This window comes from Sarcophilus harrisii, chromosome 3 (assembly GCF_902635505.1).
Source record: "Sarcophilus harrisii chromosome 3, mSarHar1.11, whole genome shotgun sequence".
Taxonomy (NCBI): domain Eukaryota; kingdom Metazoa; phylum Chordata; class Mammalia; order Dasyuromorphia; family Dasyuridae; genus Sarcophilus; species Sarcophilus harrisii.
The window spans coordinates 73,050,503-73,066,280 of record NC_045428.1 but is presented as its reverse complement, the minus strand read 5'-3'; the positions used below and the strand labels follow the sequence as shown (position 1 = coordinate 73,066,280).

Here is a 15,778-nt window from a genome sequence, read left to right as displayed (position 1 = left end):
ACAACAGATAGACATGGGAATGCCCCTGATTTCTTTTGTTTAGGGAACTCTCAAATGAGTAAACTCTATCTACTAAAATAGGTCAACAATTTCCTATGATCTATGAGCTAAGGATTATAAATTCATACATATCCTTTGAGTTAAATATCATCACAACTAGGCATGAATACCAAAAGATATTTTTTTTAAAAAAAGGAAAATGACTTATATATAAAAAATATTTTTAGTAGTTCTCTTCTCAGGGCAAAAATTGGAAATTGAGAGGATACCCATCAATTGGGGAATGCTTGAATAAACTGTGGTATTTTGTGATGGAATATTATTGTTCTATGGCAAACGATGAGCAGAATGTTCTCAGGAAAAAAAAAAAAAAACCTGAAAAACTTCCTTCAACATGGACTCCCCATTAACTCAAGCAATGTGATATGTACTGTATACAAAGTAATAGCAATGTTCTCAGATGACCAGTTGTAAATGACTGCTATTTTCAGCAGTACAATGATTCACAACTACTCTGAAAGACTTATGATGAAAAATTCAATCCATATCCAAGAAGGAATTGATTATGTCTGAATACAGATTAAAGCATTTTCTTTCCTCTCTCTTACTCTCCCTCTTCCTTTTCTTCCTTTCCCTCCCTCTCTCCTCACTCCTTCCTTCCCTCCTTCCCTTTCTGACTATCTCTGTCTCTCTCAACTTTATTTTTCTCAAGGGTTTTTTCTCCATTACAATGGAAGATCTATGGTTTCTTTCACAACATGTCTTCTATGGAAATGTTTTGCAAAAACTTTCTTAATTTGGGATGGGGATAAGGAGAAAACTTGGAATTCAAAAGTTGAACAAAAATTATTTTAAATATATTTGAGGAAAAATATTAAATAAACTATTTTTAAAATTTCCTAAAGCAGATAAAAATGTAATAGGAAAATGTTTGGCAAGAGTTCCTATTTGAGGTTGACACAATGTGTCTAAAGCACTGACAGATTAAATGACTTCTCTGGGGTTACACTGCCAGGACAGGTCAGAGGTGGGACTCGAACCCACATCTTCCTTCATCCAAAGCCAATTCTTTATCCACTACACAATGCTATCTTTCATATGCAGAATTAAATTATTTTAGATTGTAAATTCCATTAGACTTGTAACCATGACTTTAATTATCTTTTTATCCCCCAAGAATGAGGTAGATAGTAAATGCTTAAAAAGTTGTTGGAATCTTTACAAACTGTTAAGCCATTGGAGTTGATGAGACAATAATTATCTAATTTGGCATGGTTCAATATGATTGATTTGATCTTAGAAGGAGATATTTTGGGCCAGAACTTGAAACAAGGGACTAAGTACAACTGATAGAAACGATGCTTGTGTTCACACCTTTAGAGAGCTCATAAGTATCTAAGTACTCAATGGAGTTCACACGTTTGGGAGATTTCAGGGCTTAGTATGGCTTAGTATAAGATATCCGAATTCACACCTCCCTTAGGGCCAGAAAGCACTCTGGGAGATAACCCAGAATCCCTCTCTCTCCAGAAGGAGGAGTTAACCTTTGGGAGATCATATATATACAGGAAGCTCTTAGAGCTTGAGAGAGATTTCTTGGGAATATTCCCAGGGGTCAGAGAATCGGAGAGGAGCACTCTGGAAGAAAGCCTACAAGCCCCATCTTCGAGGCAAGAGAGATTCATCGTATCTTCTACCTTGGTGCTGGCTGGAGTAGGAAGGACAAACCTTTGGATTTGGAGACATTCAGACGGAGTTCTTGGAACCAAGCAGAGAGATAGGCCTGAGCTAACGGGGCTATATTGAAGGACACAATAAAAGATCTGAACTCTTTTATCACCCGGCTGTGTTTTGGAAAAAGAACACCACAAAAAGTGATCATTGAGTAAATGAATTTATTTTAGGCTTATCAATTATTTACAAATTACATACACATATACGACCTACATACACTTATCTATGTGTATACACAAATTTATATATATATATATATATATATATATATATGCATACACACACACACACACACACACACACATATATATATATGTATATAGTATGTGTGGTGTATGTACTTAAGGTAATTTACAGACCTAGTCTCATGTTTTGTTCCATTTTCTTGACACAAACTTAAAATGAGACAACTTTTCACCTATTCAGAAAATTATACTGTATTATTTAAATGAGTTTGAAAAAAACTTTTTAAGAGTCGCCTTAAAAATCAGTATCAGGTTTACAAGTTAGTTGGAAACCTGTCAGAATATTCATACGAAAACTCTACAGACCCAAATAATTAAATACTTACCAATTAAATATTAGATGAGTTAAAGAAGTTCTTTCTCTGGAGAGGGAAAAATAACTTCTTTTTTCATTAACTTAGTAATCACTAAGGGATTTACATTCTATTAGGCAAACATAGTATGACTATCATCTTTACTTGTATCTTTTGCCAAACTATGAAAAACAAAAGGTAATACTCCTCTTCTGGAACAAGATTTAGAGAGAATCGAGCTCTAACACTAAGAGTTACAATGAAGAAAACAAAGAGTTCTTAGTTAAAGCCCAAAGGCTGAGATTTTTCCTACAGACTGTCCTCAAGTATATACAGACTTATATTACTGTCTTTCCAATATTAGAAGTATCTTTTTCAGACCATTTTTCCTCATTTCCCAACAGGTTCACATGCATAACTAAATTATACAACCTATTAGATTGTGAACATCATGGGAAGAGAAACAAAACTATCTTTGCTTTTCCCCTAAATTTAGGATGGTGATTTGCAAATAGATTCATATATCTATGCAATAGATGACCATTAAATGAAAGATAATTTTTTTAACTCCTCTAGAATTAAGCCTAACTTTTAGTGCTTTGCAAAAATTGATGAATGAAAGATTACAGGGATTTTGAGCCCTGGTGAAGTTGGCTAGTGATCGCAAAGCCACAGTTAAACTTTAGATAAATCAGACTACATCAAAGATTTCTTGAGTTAGCTAAGACAGAAATTGTTAACAGTGTTACTGATAAATATATCAGCTATACTGAGATGTTTGTACTCTTTTAATCCTAGCTTTTGCTCTAATTACATTCCATTCTTTGTGTGTTCCAGAAGTCTTTGTGATCTTTTTAAGTTAGTAGAAGTTGTTATTAAAGTAATATTTTAAACTACTAAAACTTCAGTAAAATATAGTAAAATTCTACACTCTATATAGTAACTATATATTGTTAGCATTTGTTTTTACATTAAGGAAATATAATTAAGTGGAAAGATTATGGTGATACATGTTCTAAGTCAAATATGTAAAAGATTCATCATTTAAACTGCATGGCCATAGCTTAGGCACTATAGTCACATATAGCAATAGCTTACTCAAATTAGATAAAAATAAATTTTTGTGCTTTTTAAACTCATAAATCCCAACATAAAAGTAATGATAAACAAGTTTAAGGCACTGAATAATCACTTTTAGGTGCTTCCTGTTATCTGTCACTTTGCATATACACCAAAGACCTCTTCTTAAACTACTTCTGAACCAGGGGTTCTTAATCTAGAGTCCATGAATTTATTTTTGATTAAATATTTTGATAATTTTATTTTGATATAATTGGTTTCCTCTGTAATTTTATATATTATATTTTATACATTTAAAACATTGTTCTGAGAAAAAGATCCATAAGTTTGAGAGATTGCTAAAGGGATCCATGATAGCAAAAAAAGGTTTAAACATTCTAGTCTAAATTCTTGGCCCACTTTTTCCTTGCTTACTCCATCCTACTTTTATCTCCAGGCTCAGGCTCTCCTTCAACCTTTATAGTTGTAAAGGAATGGGATCTTTATCTGTTTAGATCATAGGCTTATTTTCTTTGGCTCGATGCCATACACCTAGTCCTATCCTGATGAGATAGTGATTAAAGGAAAAAAAAAATAACAATCAATCTATAATGATTTTCAGGAAATAGGAATCAAAGGATCACAGTCCTAGAACCAAAAGACATGTTAGAATCCATCTAATTTAACCTCCTAATTTTTCATACTTTTACAAAGTGCTTTGCCTATAAAATATCAATTCTTGTAATGCATGACTTTTGCCCTAATTAAATCTTTCTTGCTGGAAATAACAATACAACTATAATAGAGGATGTTTTGGAAAGGCACTCAAATAGCTTGTGTTTGCATATTTGAATGAAGATGCATAGATCAGATCTATTTCCCCTATAGGGTGCCATTCATTCCATGGATTCATTAAGACAGGAACTTCAACTAGCCCTCTTCTTTACACTTTTAGTTTCCCATGAGCCACCAAGCTTCCTTTGGCCAGTTTTCTACTCACAGGCCTTCCCAATAAATCCTGTAAATTATTATTCCAAATGCCAAAAAGTCTTGCACTGCACCTATCCTTTCCATAGCTTTGATTTCAATGTTAAGTTGTTCTACAGAGCCACATCACATTGCTTTAAATCATCTTAAAATGACTAGCCTGGAGCAGCTGTTTTAAAGGCATTTGAACTGGTGTCAGGGCAGCTCTCCCACAGTGCTCTATTAGTTTCCTAATCTTATCTGCCACCCAGGCCAAGAAAGCAAGGGCACAGTGCACATAGCAGAATTCCTGGAGAGGCCAGAGGATGACTAATCTGGTAAATAAAGGGAGTCCTAAAAAGATGCCACATGAAATCAACTAGAATGCAAGGAGAAAGACATTTAGCCTGAAGTTCACTTGGGGAGAAAATGTAGGAAGTATGTAGGTAAGAGCTAGCCAGGTAGTAACGGAACCAAAGAAAGTATATACTTGAACTCAAAAGTTTTTTAGTCTCTATTAAGTATAGAAACATATGGAAGAAAGGAAGAAACAGGGAGGGTAGCAAAGATTCATTTATGCTCTACAGTGCTCAGGAGAGCAAGCAAAGGGATCTTATGCAATTAACAATTGACAAACAGTACTGTGAAAATCACTTCAAAACAAATGGAAGTGGTAATTTCATGACAGGGGGCAGGGTAGGGGAGAAATGAAGGGGAAGAGGTATCAAGGGAAAACTAATTTCATTAGAATGGTAAACTCCCAGAGCAAGGAAATCTCATTTCCCAGTGCAGACTGGCAATTGTTCTGCCACTTATACACAAAAACAATGCTGGAGCATTAAAAGGTTAAGTCAGTCAATAAATCAACAAGCATTTATTAAGCACTATGTGGCAGGCTTTGCACTCAATTTTGGGGACATGTGAAAGGCACAAATATGATCCTTACCCTCAAGAAGCACACATTCGAATGGAAGGTGTGATATGAAACCAACAATATCCATAAGATATATTCAGAGTAGATAGAAGAAAATGTGAGAGGAAAGGCACTTGGTTGATCAGGTAGGGGAAGGAAAAGAAGGCCCAGGAAAGTCCTCCTGCAGAAAGTGGGGTATGTGGAATAGGATCTGGGTCTTGAGTGATTTGCTTAGGGTCACATGGCCAGATTATTTCAGAGGTGAACTCAGGTCTTTCTTTAGTCAGCTTCACCCCATCCAGTCATCTATTGGCCTGTGGCTCCAATGAGGATCTTAGGACCCAGAGATCAAAGGACGCTTATAGATCAACTAGTTTAACAACTTTATTTTACAGATAAGATCCAAAGAGGTTTCCCAGGATTACAGAGTTAGAGTTAGAACCCAAATCCTTGATTCCAAATCTAAGTCATTCCACTAAACCATGTTGGATTAGTAATGATTTTTTGAAAGTGTATATATACAATGAGTATCCTATCATATATGATATTTACAAGTGTTGATACCTGTGTTTGTCTTCTCACCAAGAACAATCTTACCTTTGGAATCCAATAACAAGCAGGGCTCAATCTGTAGAGTTTTCGTTTGTGGAAACTCTGAAGTGGCCTTGTTCGGGCTGCTGTGCTCATGAGAGTCAAGGATGGAGATCTCAGTCTTGTTCTGTCTTTTCTCCTTTTCTTAATGTGCTTCTGGTTAAGTAACCAGCTACTGGAGGAAGAGAGCTCATCTAAATTCTCTGAAGCACTGAAATGTCATGAAATAATTTGGGGAAAAATCAGACAAAAAAAGAAAAAGAAACTAAATTTAAGTTGCCTTAACTATTACAACTGCAAAAAACTAATCCTAGTTAATCCTGTTATGATGACTAGTGGTAGAATTGAGAGAAAATAATTTAAGAATTCTAAATTCCAATTTCACTCCTACTATTGACATATTGGTATTATAAAAATCATTTCTAAACTCTTTTTCTCCTGTGAAACAAATGCTTTTCAAGATCAAATAATTACTATATGACTTACAATGACAAGACTTTAAAAACAGACTAATAATGGAAATGGGCATCTTTACCTCCTTTTATTTTCCTATAATCAACAATCATATTTTAAGCTCTTACTATGTACCAGGCTGAGTATACAAAGAAAAGCAAACTACATCTCAAAAACGTTAAAAAGGAAAAGGACCCATACTGCAAAAATATTCATGGTGGTTGTTTTTTGTAACAACAAATAATTGTAAATTAAGTAAGGCAGTATGCAATCTCTGGAGAGTGGTTGAACATATTGTGATATATGAATACTATTTCTATGGTATAGGAATATTATTGTGCCATAAGAAATAATCAAAGGGACAGTTTCGGAAAAACCTGGTTAGATTTGTATGAATTAATGTAGTCTTAAGTGAGCATACCAAGAGAATAATTTACAATAATATTAATAACACTGTAAAAACAAACAATTGAAATTGATCAACTCTGATCAATGCAAGGACCATTCATGATCGACTATGATAAAGCTATCCACCTTCTGATAGTTGTGATTTTTTTTTCTAATGGGGAAGAGGAAAGAAATTAAATTTTCACTATTAAAAAAAAGTTTAATTTTTTTTAAAGGCAAGAAAAGTTCCTGCTTTTGAGATAGCTCATAAGGGGAAAGACAACAAATAATTAGACACACATAAGGATACCTATAATAATGAGTTGCATATGGTAATCCAAGAGGAAAAGAAGAATGAAAGGCCTACTGAAAAAGGTGGGATTTGAGCTGAGTGGGAGACTTCTAATAGATCGAATGGAAGAAGCAGAGCATTCCAAGTATGGAGGGACAAGCAGTACAAAAGCAGAGAGATGGGAAATAGACTGTTGTATTCAAGGAGCTATCAAGAGATCCATGCAGTGGAATCACAGAGTTCATGGAAAAGAGAAAAGTTTAAGATTTAAAAAGTAGAAAGGGGTCAGAATGTGAAAGATTTTAAATGCCAGAAGGCTTTATATGATTCAGGGGTAACAGGAACTACAAAAGCTTGTTGAGCAGGGAGGTAACTTTGTCATTCAGACACTAGTAAAAAAAATCATCTTGGAAGATTGAAGTAGAAAGAGACTTCAGTCAGGGAGATTAGTGAGAAAGCCACTGAAACAATCTAAACAAGGAGTAATACGGATCTGAACTAGTGGCTATGTGAGTGGAGAAAAGAAGATATATGAATGAGATGTCATAAAGGCAAAAAGTGAAAAGATCTGGCAAGAGATTAGTTAAGTAAGATTGGTAAAAGTGAGCATTTAAGGATAACACTGAAACTGGGGATCAAGGTGACTAGGAGGATGGTACTATCCTGGACAGTAATAATTCTGAAAAGGGGAACATATAGAGGGGCAAGGAAATGAGTTCTGTTTTGGACATTTTGAGTCTGAGGTTTTCTGGTACACTTATTAAGGGGTAGTTAGTGATAAATGGCAACCGTCTGCATAGAGATGATAATTGAATCTATAGGAGTTGTTGAGGTCACCAAGCAGGATAGAAAAGAAAAAAAAAGAGAAGAGGGTCTAAGACAGAGACTTGGGGAACATCCACAATAAATGTGACTAGCTAAAAAGACTAAGTAGTGGTAAGCTAGATAAAATGAGAACCAATAAAAAAACAATGTCATGAAAACCTACAGAAGAGAGTATTTAAGATGATAGAGCTTAGCCACAAAAGGGAGCAGAGACACAAGACCATGATTATTAGAGAAGGTAGGAAAAAATAAAGAGATTTTAAGATGACCATATGTGTTGACAATATGGAAGAAGATGGTAGATACCACCTTCACAAATGAAGCCTTCCTTGAATCACTCTACTGCTAGAGTTTTTCACCCCCATCCCCGATTAATTTGTATTCATTTTGATTCTTTTTTAAGCTCATATTTGTACATGTTGCTTCCCTATCAAAATGTAAACTTCTTGAGGAGAGGGACTCAATTTTTGTTTTTGTGTTATAAACAACTATTACAGTGCTTGGCACATGGTGGCATTTTTAAAATGCTTGCTGATAAATTGGACAATAAACTTCATTAATTCTTTATTATATCTAAGATCAAATAGAAACTCTTAGTTCATAACCTTTCACAACTTGGCCCCAAACTCCCTTTTCTGCCTTTTTATTACATTACTTCCTTTCACACTCATCATCCAGCCAAATTGGCCTTCTTGACATTCTTCCCAAAGGAAATTCTACTTCCTATCACTATATTTTTCACAGACTGTCTCACATGTCTGTAATATTCTTCCTCCTCACCTCTACCTCCTAAAATTCTTAGTTCACTTCAAATCCAGCTCAAGTACCACTTATACAAAGCCTTTCCTAATCTTTCTAGCTACTATTTCTCTCCTTTCTCCTGCCCCCAAATTACTTATTTATTTTGTATATAGTTTCCATATGTGTGTGTGTGTGTGTGTGTGTGTGTGTGTGTGTATAAATACACACACATATATATTCACACACATACAAACACTGAGGAATCATTTTAGAATCATCTATCTAGGTACAATTAGACCATCAACTGTTTAAAACATTGAAACTAGATTAGAAGAATGAAAATATGTGAGGTTATTTCTAGTTTGGAATTGTGATCTTATGAATATGAGCTTATGAATTTATATAATACTATAAGATATTAGAAAAGTTCTGTTATAACTTTTAATAATTAATTATATATGATAATTAATTAAATATGTAAAGAGATATCACCAGCAGATTGGTCACTTAATAATGATTTCATTGGCCATGGCATCCCATAAAAAGAATTTTGTGTAATCCCTTTCCACTTCTGCAGTGGTGTAAAAGAAAGTAGTGTGTGCTAAAAATCAGTTTCTATATCATCTACACAATATTTACTTAGCTGTTTGTACTCTAAACTAGAGCTTCCTATATAGTGACTAGGAAGTTTAAAATTATTAGAGGATTAGAACTATATCAGTCTTAACATTCTCACTCTAAGTAAATTCAGAAGACAGAAAAAGAAGTTATAGCTAAAATAGGAAGACTTGTAGGAGCTTTTCTTTGGAAAAAAATAAAGGTGGAGTTTATTTTACCACTTTCTGAAAGACCACATTGAATTATTATTTTATGAGGAATCTGGTTATCTTGTATTGCAGTGTATTCATTTTTGCGAAAAGGTCATATGAAAACAAATGTAAACTTATGAGCCAACATTCATTGACAAGAATACAGAGGTAAAGAAACTATAAGAAGAATTTTCTAAGAAGTCAAAGCCTTTTACCCTCCACAGAAATTTCATATTTAAACATTAGGAACGTTTTCTTTGAGAAAATAATGGAAAGGTATTCAACATAGGAAGCATTTGAATAGTAAAGCCCCACTCTCCTGAAATGGAATCTTTTCCCATAACACTATTTCAATAAAGGGTCCACTTTACATACAACTCTACTCTTTGGACTTATTTGAGAATGGCCAATTCTCCCAGCCCTCCCAGCTTTTCCATCTCCTACTAGAATGTTAAGTTCCTTGAAGACAGGGATTGTCTGGTTTACCTTGTATCTCCAGCACTTAAGTTCATTGCCTTCCAAATAAGAAGTAATTAATAAATGTTTTATGTATCATCAAAAATAAAATTAAATTGATCATTTTTTTTATTAGACAGAAAATTACTCCTTACTGAGCTAATAAGTTGCTCAATTAGCTGTTTATATACATTCAAAACACCACTATGAAAGAGCAAAAATTTAAAAAAAAATTATTCAAAGATAGAATAAAAATGAGAAAAATATGGTATGTAATTAAAACAATCACAAGTTCAATTATTTTAAGTATGTTAATGATTATCAAAAACTGGAAAGGTTGTTGTTTAAATTAGATATCTGACTCTTTCTAACCCCATGGACCAGAATGCCCCCCCTGGGGTTTTCTTGGCAAGGAAACTGAAGTGGTTTGTCAATTCCTTCTTCAGTAGATTAAGGAAATAAGAGGTTAAGCGACTTGCCCAGGACCACATAGCCAGTTAAGTGTGTGAGGCCACATTTTGAATGGTATCTTCCTGATTCCGGGCCCAGTGCTTTAGCACTGAACCACCTCAATGCCTGGAGGAAAGGACATCAATTCAAATGACAGCAGTTACACATAGAAACTAACTGATCAATTGCCTTAACAAGAAGGCCAAAAGAGCCCCAAACTGCCTTATTCAGTAGATCCTTCCTTTAATTATCAAGAAGAGGTATGAAAGACAAGAAGCAGCACCACTTTATAATAAAATATGTGTAGAATTTTAAAGAGATGATGGAAGATCATGACTACCTCATAAGTCAGTAACAAACAATAAAGAGAAAATGAAACTTCAAGACTCTACTAAGCAAAGTCATTCTGAAGGCACTTAAGAATGAAATTGAAAAAACACTAAGAAATAGGCAAACAATAAAAAGATATTCAAAAATTAGTAGCATAAATTCTTTAGTATCAAGTGAAACCAAAATTGCACTTTTAATATCATGAGCCCAGAAAAGCATTTTATAGGAAAGAAAAATGGCATGGAAGAAAATAAAAATGGAAAAAAATCAAGGTGAAAGCAAGTACAGAAGAGATTTATGTCAAAGATGATACAATCTGAGAAGCATCAATTGTCAAAGAATATTCAGGAGGGGAAGAAAGGAAGATAAAGAAAACATGCATCTTAAAAACCATTTTTTAAAAGGAGACTAGGAGAATATAATAACTGATCAAAATGTCTTTGCCATCTTTATATTTTTCTGAGAATATGCAACTAGGAGATTATAATAACTGATCAAAATGTCTTTACCATTTTTATATTTTTCTGAGAATATGCATACTACTAAAGCATCTTTGATTAGGTAACAAAAAGGAATAAAAATGTTCTTTCTAGTGCTACTATAGAGTAAACAACATCTTTACCATAACACAATAGAAAAAATAGAGATATAAATTGTACTGTGCTTATTTGTTATGATTAGATTATTTGATTCAGTAAAGCAAAACATTGCCTTTTATGTTCTCGTTCAACAAAATGCATCTCATGGACATAAAAAAATTACATAAGATTCTGTGAAAGATAAAGCAACAGAAATAATCTTGTTCAACAACTCTCTGATCATTAATATCAAGGGATAAGGAAAAATATGTGCTCACAAAGTTCAAGTCAAAGAGGAATGAATTGTCTATAGATGATGGAGGTCTCTAATAATTCCTCTTAGCAGAGACTATTATAGTAACCAAATTCTACCAATCTCTGATGAGATCCATAAACACTCAACAAGAGTTTTGACTCACTATCTGCACAAGAAACATTAAGTTGGTAGAGAATGCAGTTAAACTGATAACCTAAGGAACTTATCTGCGTGTGTAAATTATTATTAAGTGCCTACTATATGCCTGGATTTGTGCTAAATATTGGGATACAAAGATAATAGACAGACAGACAAATGGATGGATAGATGGATGGATGGATGGATGGATGATAGATCAGTTGAGTCCAGAACTGAATATTAGGAGGAAAGGAAGTTGGGTTGTCTTTTGAAGAGCTACAAAATAATTCTAGTGATATCAAATTTCTCCCTAAAACAAAGTCTCTTTTTTTGAATAGCAATAGTCTTCTAGTGTTGTATGGTTGTAGATCATAAAGTACTACAGTTTCAAAACACTTGAAATTGAGGATCTCCCAAAGTGCAAAGAAAAAGTGGGTACAAGAAGTGAGTTTATAATGTGCTTTACTTACAAATAAGGAAACACAAAGGAGAAAGGATGTATGTAGAAAGTGATCAAAGAAATGTATAAGCAAAAAAGTAGATGGGCTGGTTACATGGAGGGTAGACATCATGAATGATCCATTAGCATCTTCACAATATCAATGGAAAATCTAATAAGGCCCACAACACATTAGTAGAATGTTTATGAGAAACTGAGATAAGAATCTTAAGAATTGCCTAGGATGGATAGGCATGAATGTGCTGAAATCTTCATTTTTTGAGAGCATACATGAAACCAAAGATTATTTGTATAAATGAAGAGTACTGCATAAATGAGTTTTGAAAAGATTGATTTGATTTTGTATCACTTTTATTAATCCTATTTACAATTTTTTTGTTTCGTAACTACCTAAGTCAAGGTTCAATCTCCAGACTTAGTGAAGAAATTCAACTTATTTATAATGACTTAGATTCAGAAGTCAAGCTCTCCTGCTATCGCTGTTCTATTCTCAAGGAATTCTAATGTCCTGGGCGAATGTGAATGGATATCAGGGAGGTGGATCTTTTACACCACACCACACAATATACCAGTATCTTTACACCACACCAAGCTGCCCTTTAAGTATGTCTCACTTACTATCCAAAAAAATCACTGTCTTTTAACCTTGCAAGTAGACTCAAATGACTAAAACTTCTTAGTCACAGGAGAAAAGTGGCACTTCATTTCCAATTTTCCGTGAATCATATTGTTCCCCATGCCTCAGCTATGTAGTCAATTATATTGTTTTTAGTTCCATGATGTCACCTATTTTTCTCTGTTCCTTTGTTCTAACTCATAAATTGGGATCTCTTGGGTTAAAACTGATGAAGAGCCACTAACCCATTCTTATTGGCAGGTTCACATCCTGTTAATAAAATCTTATCTTGCTTGGAGAGAATGTGTCCTCCATCTACCTTTGTTAAATTTTGCACTTGCATAATTTTACTCATGATAGTTTGAAAAAGCCTCAAATCAGCCTGAACTTGATGGCATCTAAAAGATAGAGTAAAAAGTAGGAAGAACCAATTTGGAGTATTGTGCTTAGTGCTGGATGACTACTTGTTTTGGTTATGTTGAAGAGGAGATTCCTGTTCAGGCATCTGTGGCTGTTGAGATGTTTCAATCACATCCAAGTTGCTGTAATTCCATTTGGGGTTTTCTTGGGAAAGATACTAGAATGGTTTGCCATTTCCTTCTCCAACAGGTGAGAAACAGAAGCAAAGAAGGTCAAGTGACTTGCCTAGAGTTATACATCTAGAAAGTGTTTGAAGCTGGATTTGAACTTGGGAAGATGAATCTTCTTAACCCCATACTCCATCCGCCCCATACTCCATCCACCCTTCCACCTAGATGCCAGATATGGTTGAACAAATGGCCAGAAATCCCTTTAAACTCAGATTCCATGCAGCATTTTGGGGGTTTGGGGGAGTTTTGGTAATTCTTTTGTGCTACATATTACTTAATCTGTTGCAAAGTAAACACTGGATTGGTTTGTCTCCCTGCAGGAGATTAAACACTGAAATGGAAAATGGGGGGGGGAGGGGAATGGAACATTCTAGGGACTGAAGCCACTGCTTCAGCTACTTCTCTTTATCTCAGCTTTAATAATCAGGCAGAACCACTTCCTTTAGGGGAAACTAAACAAACTTTATTGTAAGACTGAAGGGGTAACTGAACTAACCAAAGTACATCATGGATGCAAAAAACCTTGAAATACAGAGATGGAAACTGATACCTGCTGATGCAGAATCTGGGAGAAAAATCCAAATAGCCAATGGTTTTTTCTTTCAATAGTGCAGAAACTACATTTCTTTGTGTAGTAAAATGCATTTGTTCAACTTTCTGAAGTTAGGAGGTACCACCAAAACTGAACTGGATTTTTGTCTTTCTTGCTACTTGGATGTGGATGAAAAAGGATGAAAGGTGGGGAAGAGTGATATGCAGAAAAAAGGGGAGGGGATTAGAGCAGAACTGACTGAAAGCTGTAGTCTGATATATGTGCAGTTAATGTTCAGATACTGGTTTGTGTTTTCTTTTACTACTGACACATTATAACTCTTAATAGATATAATTTGATGAAAATATAAGTGTGGGAATGAAGTAAGTGGATATGTAGTCAATAGTCAAGAGTTACGATTAATTTACATACAAACATATCTCTAAATTATCATCAGAATCCAGTGTAATCAGTATGAGAAGTTGAGGCAATGTATGACTGACAAGTGGCTGTCTTTGGGGCTGAAAAAAATAGGCAGTTTGTCCAATTTCCAAAAAATTTCCAAAAGTATTTTATACTTATGTATATTAAATATATAGGAATACTTATAAGTACATTATCTTTTGTGTGGGAAAATTTGGATAAAGCATTGTTGGAAGTTGTGAACTGATCAAATTATTCTGAAGAGCAATTTGGAATTATGCCCAGAGGGCAATCAAACTGTGTATAAACTTTGATCCAGTAATATCACTATTAGGTCTATGTTACAAAAAAGATCATAAAAGGGAAAAGGACCTACATGGTCAATTTGGCTGAACAAGTTGTAGTATATGAATGTAATGGAATACTATTGTGCTATTAGAGATGATGAACAGGTGGATTTCAGAAAGACTTTCATGAATTGATCCTGGATGAAGTGAGCAGAAACAAGAGAACATTGTACACAGTAACAGTAGCACTACACAATGATCAGCTATGATTAACTTAGGTCTTCTCAGCAATACAATCCAAGACAATTCCATAAGACTAATGATGAAAAATGCTATCCATATCCAGAGAAAGAATTATGGAATCTGAATACAGATCAAAACATAATATTTTGACCTCTAGTTTTTTGTGGCTTCTCCTTTTATTCTGCAATATGTTTCCATGCTTGCACATGTATAACCTTGCTTGCCATCTTGGGGAGGAGGGAAGAAAGTGAGAGGGAGAATAATCTGAAATTCAAAATTAAAAAAAAATGAATATAGAAAATGAAATTTACATGTAATTGGAAAAAACAAAACACTATTTACAAAAAAAGATTATCTTTTAAAATCTACTATTGATTCAAGTCATACTTTTAATTTAGCATTTTGAGTCTTCATCTAGTCATGTTAAGAAAAATTAAAAAATAAAACCTTAATTCCCAGTTTTTCCAGAAAGTTACAAGAGTCATTTTGGATTTGAAGGGGCTTGGATCTCTAATTTCACTGGCGCAGGGAGCTCCTGGTAACAAAATTTCTCTATTAGTGTAGCACAGTACCTTCTCTTTTCAACTTATAGAGTTTGTTGGGAAACTGAGAAATTAAGGGATTGCCCAGAATGACAGAGTTATTATGTGGCAGAAGCAAGAATTAAAACCTAGGTTTGCTTAACTCTTGACTTTCTATCCAATACACTGTGCTTAAAATCAAGTCTCTTATTAAAATGTATATAATATAAAATATACTAAGCAGAATTTTAAAAAAGAAAACAATATGCTTTTATAATGCTATGTTTTTAAAAATGGGCAAAACCTATCTTTATCTTCGATTATCTAACTCATTTTTCTTGTTTTATTGATGAAGACCTTAGGTCATAAAAGTTGTGACTTCCTAAGAGAAAATACTTATTATCATATTTATATAGCAAAGAAAATACAAAATATTTTTTATAAAATGGCATTTTACACTATTTTGAGTTCAAGTAAGTGGGAAGAATTTTCAATCACTAAACTGCTTGTTTATATGAAAATTAAAGGTTCACTAACAAAAAATTAAGATGTATGAAAGCAAAGACCAAAAATATGCTAAAATACTTTAA

General features: G+C 33.9%; 1 protein-coding gene across 6 annotated transcripts in view; it reads right to left on the bottom strand.

The window, feature by feature from the left end:
- Nucleotides 1-15,778, bottom strand: part of KANSL1L (KAT8 regulatory NSL complex subunit 1 like) — a 160,925-nt gene that overhangs the window by 62,995 nt on the left and 82,152 nt on the right. For 5 of the 6 annotated variants that reach the window (XM_031958118.1, XM_031958115.1, XM_031958114.1 and 2 more), the window contains one exon: nucleotides 5,808-6,012. In XM_031958118.1, the coding sequence (XP_031813978.1) occupies nucleotides 5,808-6,012 (205 nt within the window). The remainder of the gene's footprint in view (nucleotides 1-5,807; nucleotides 6,013-15,778) is intronic. The other variant, XM_031958116.1, reaches the window with a different exon arrangement.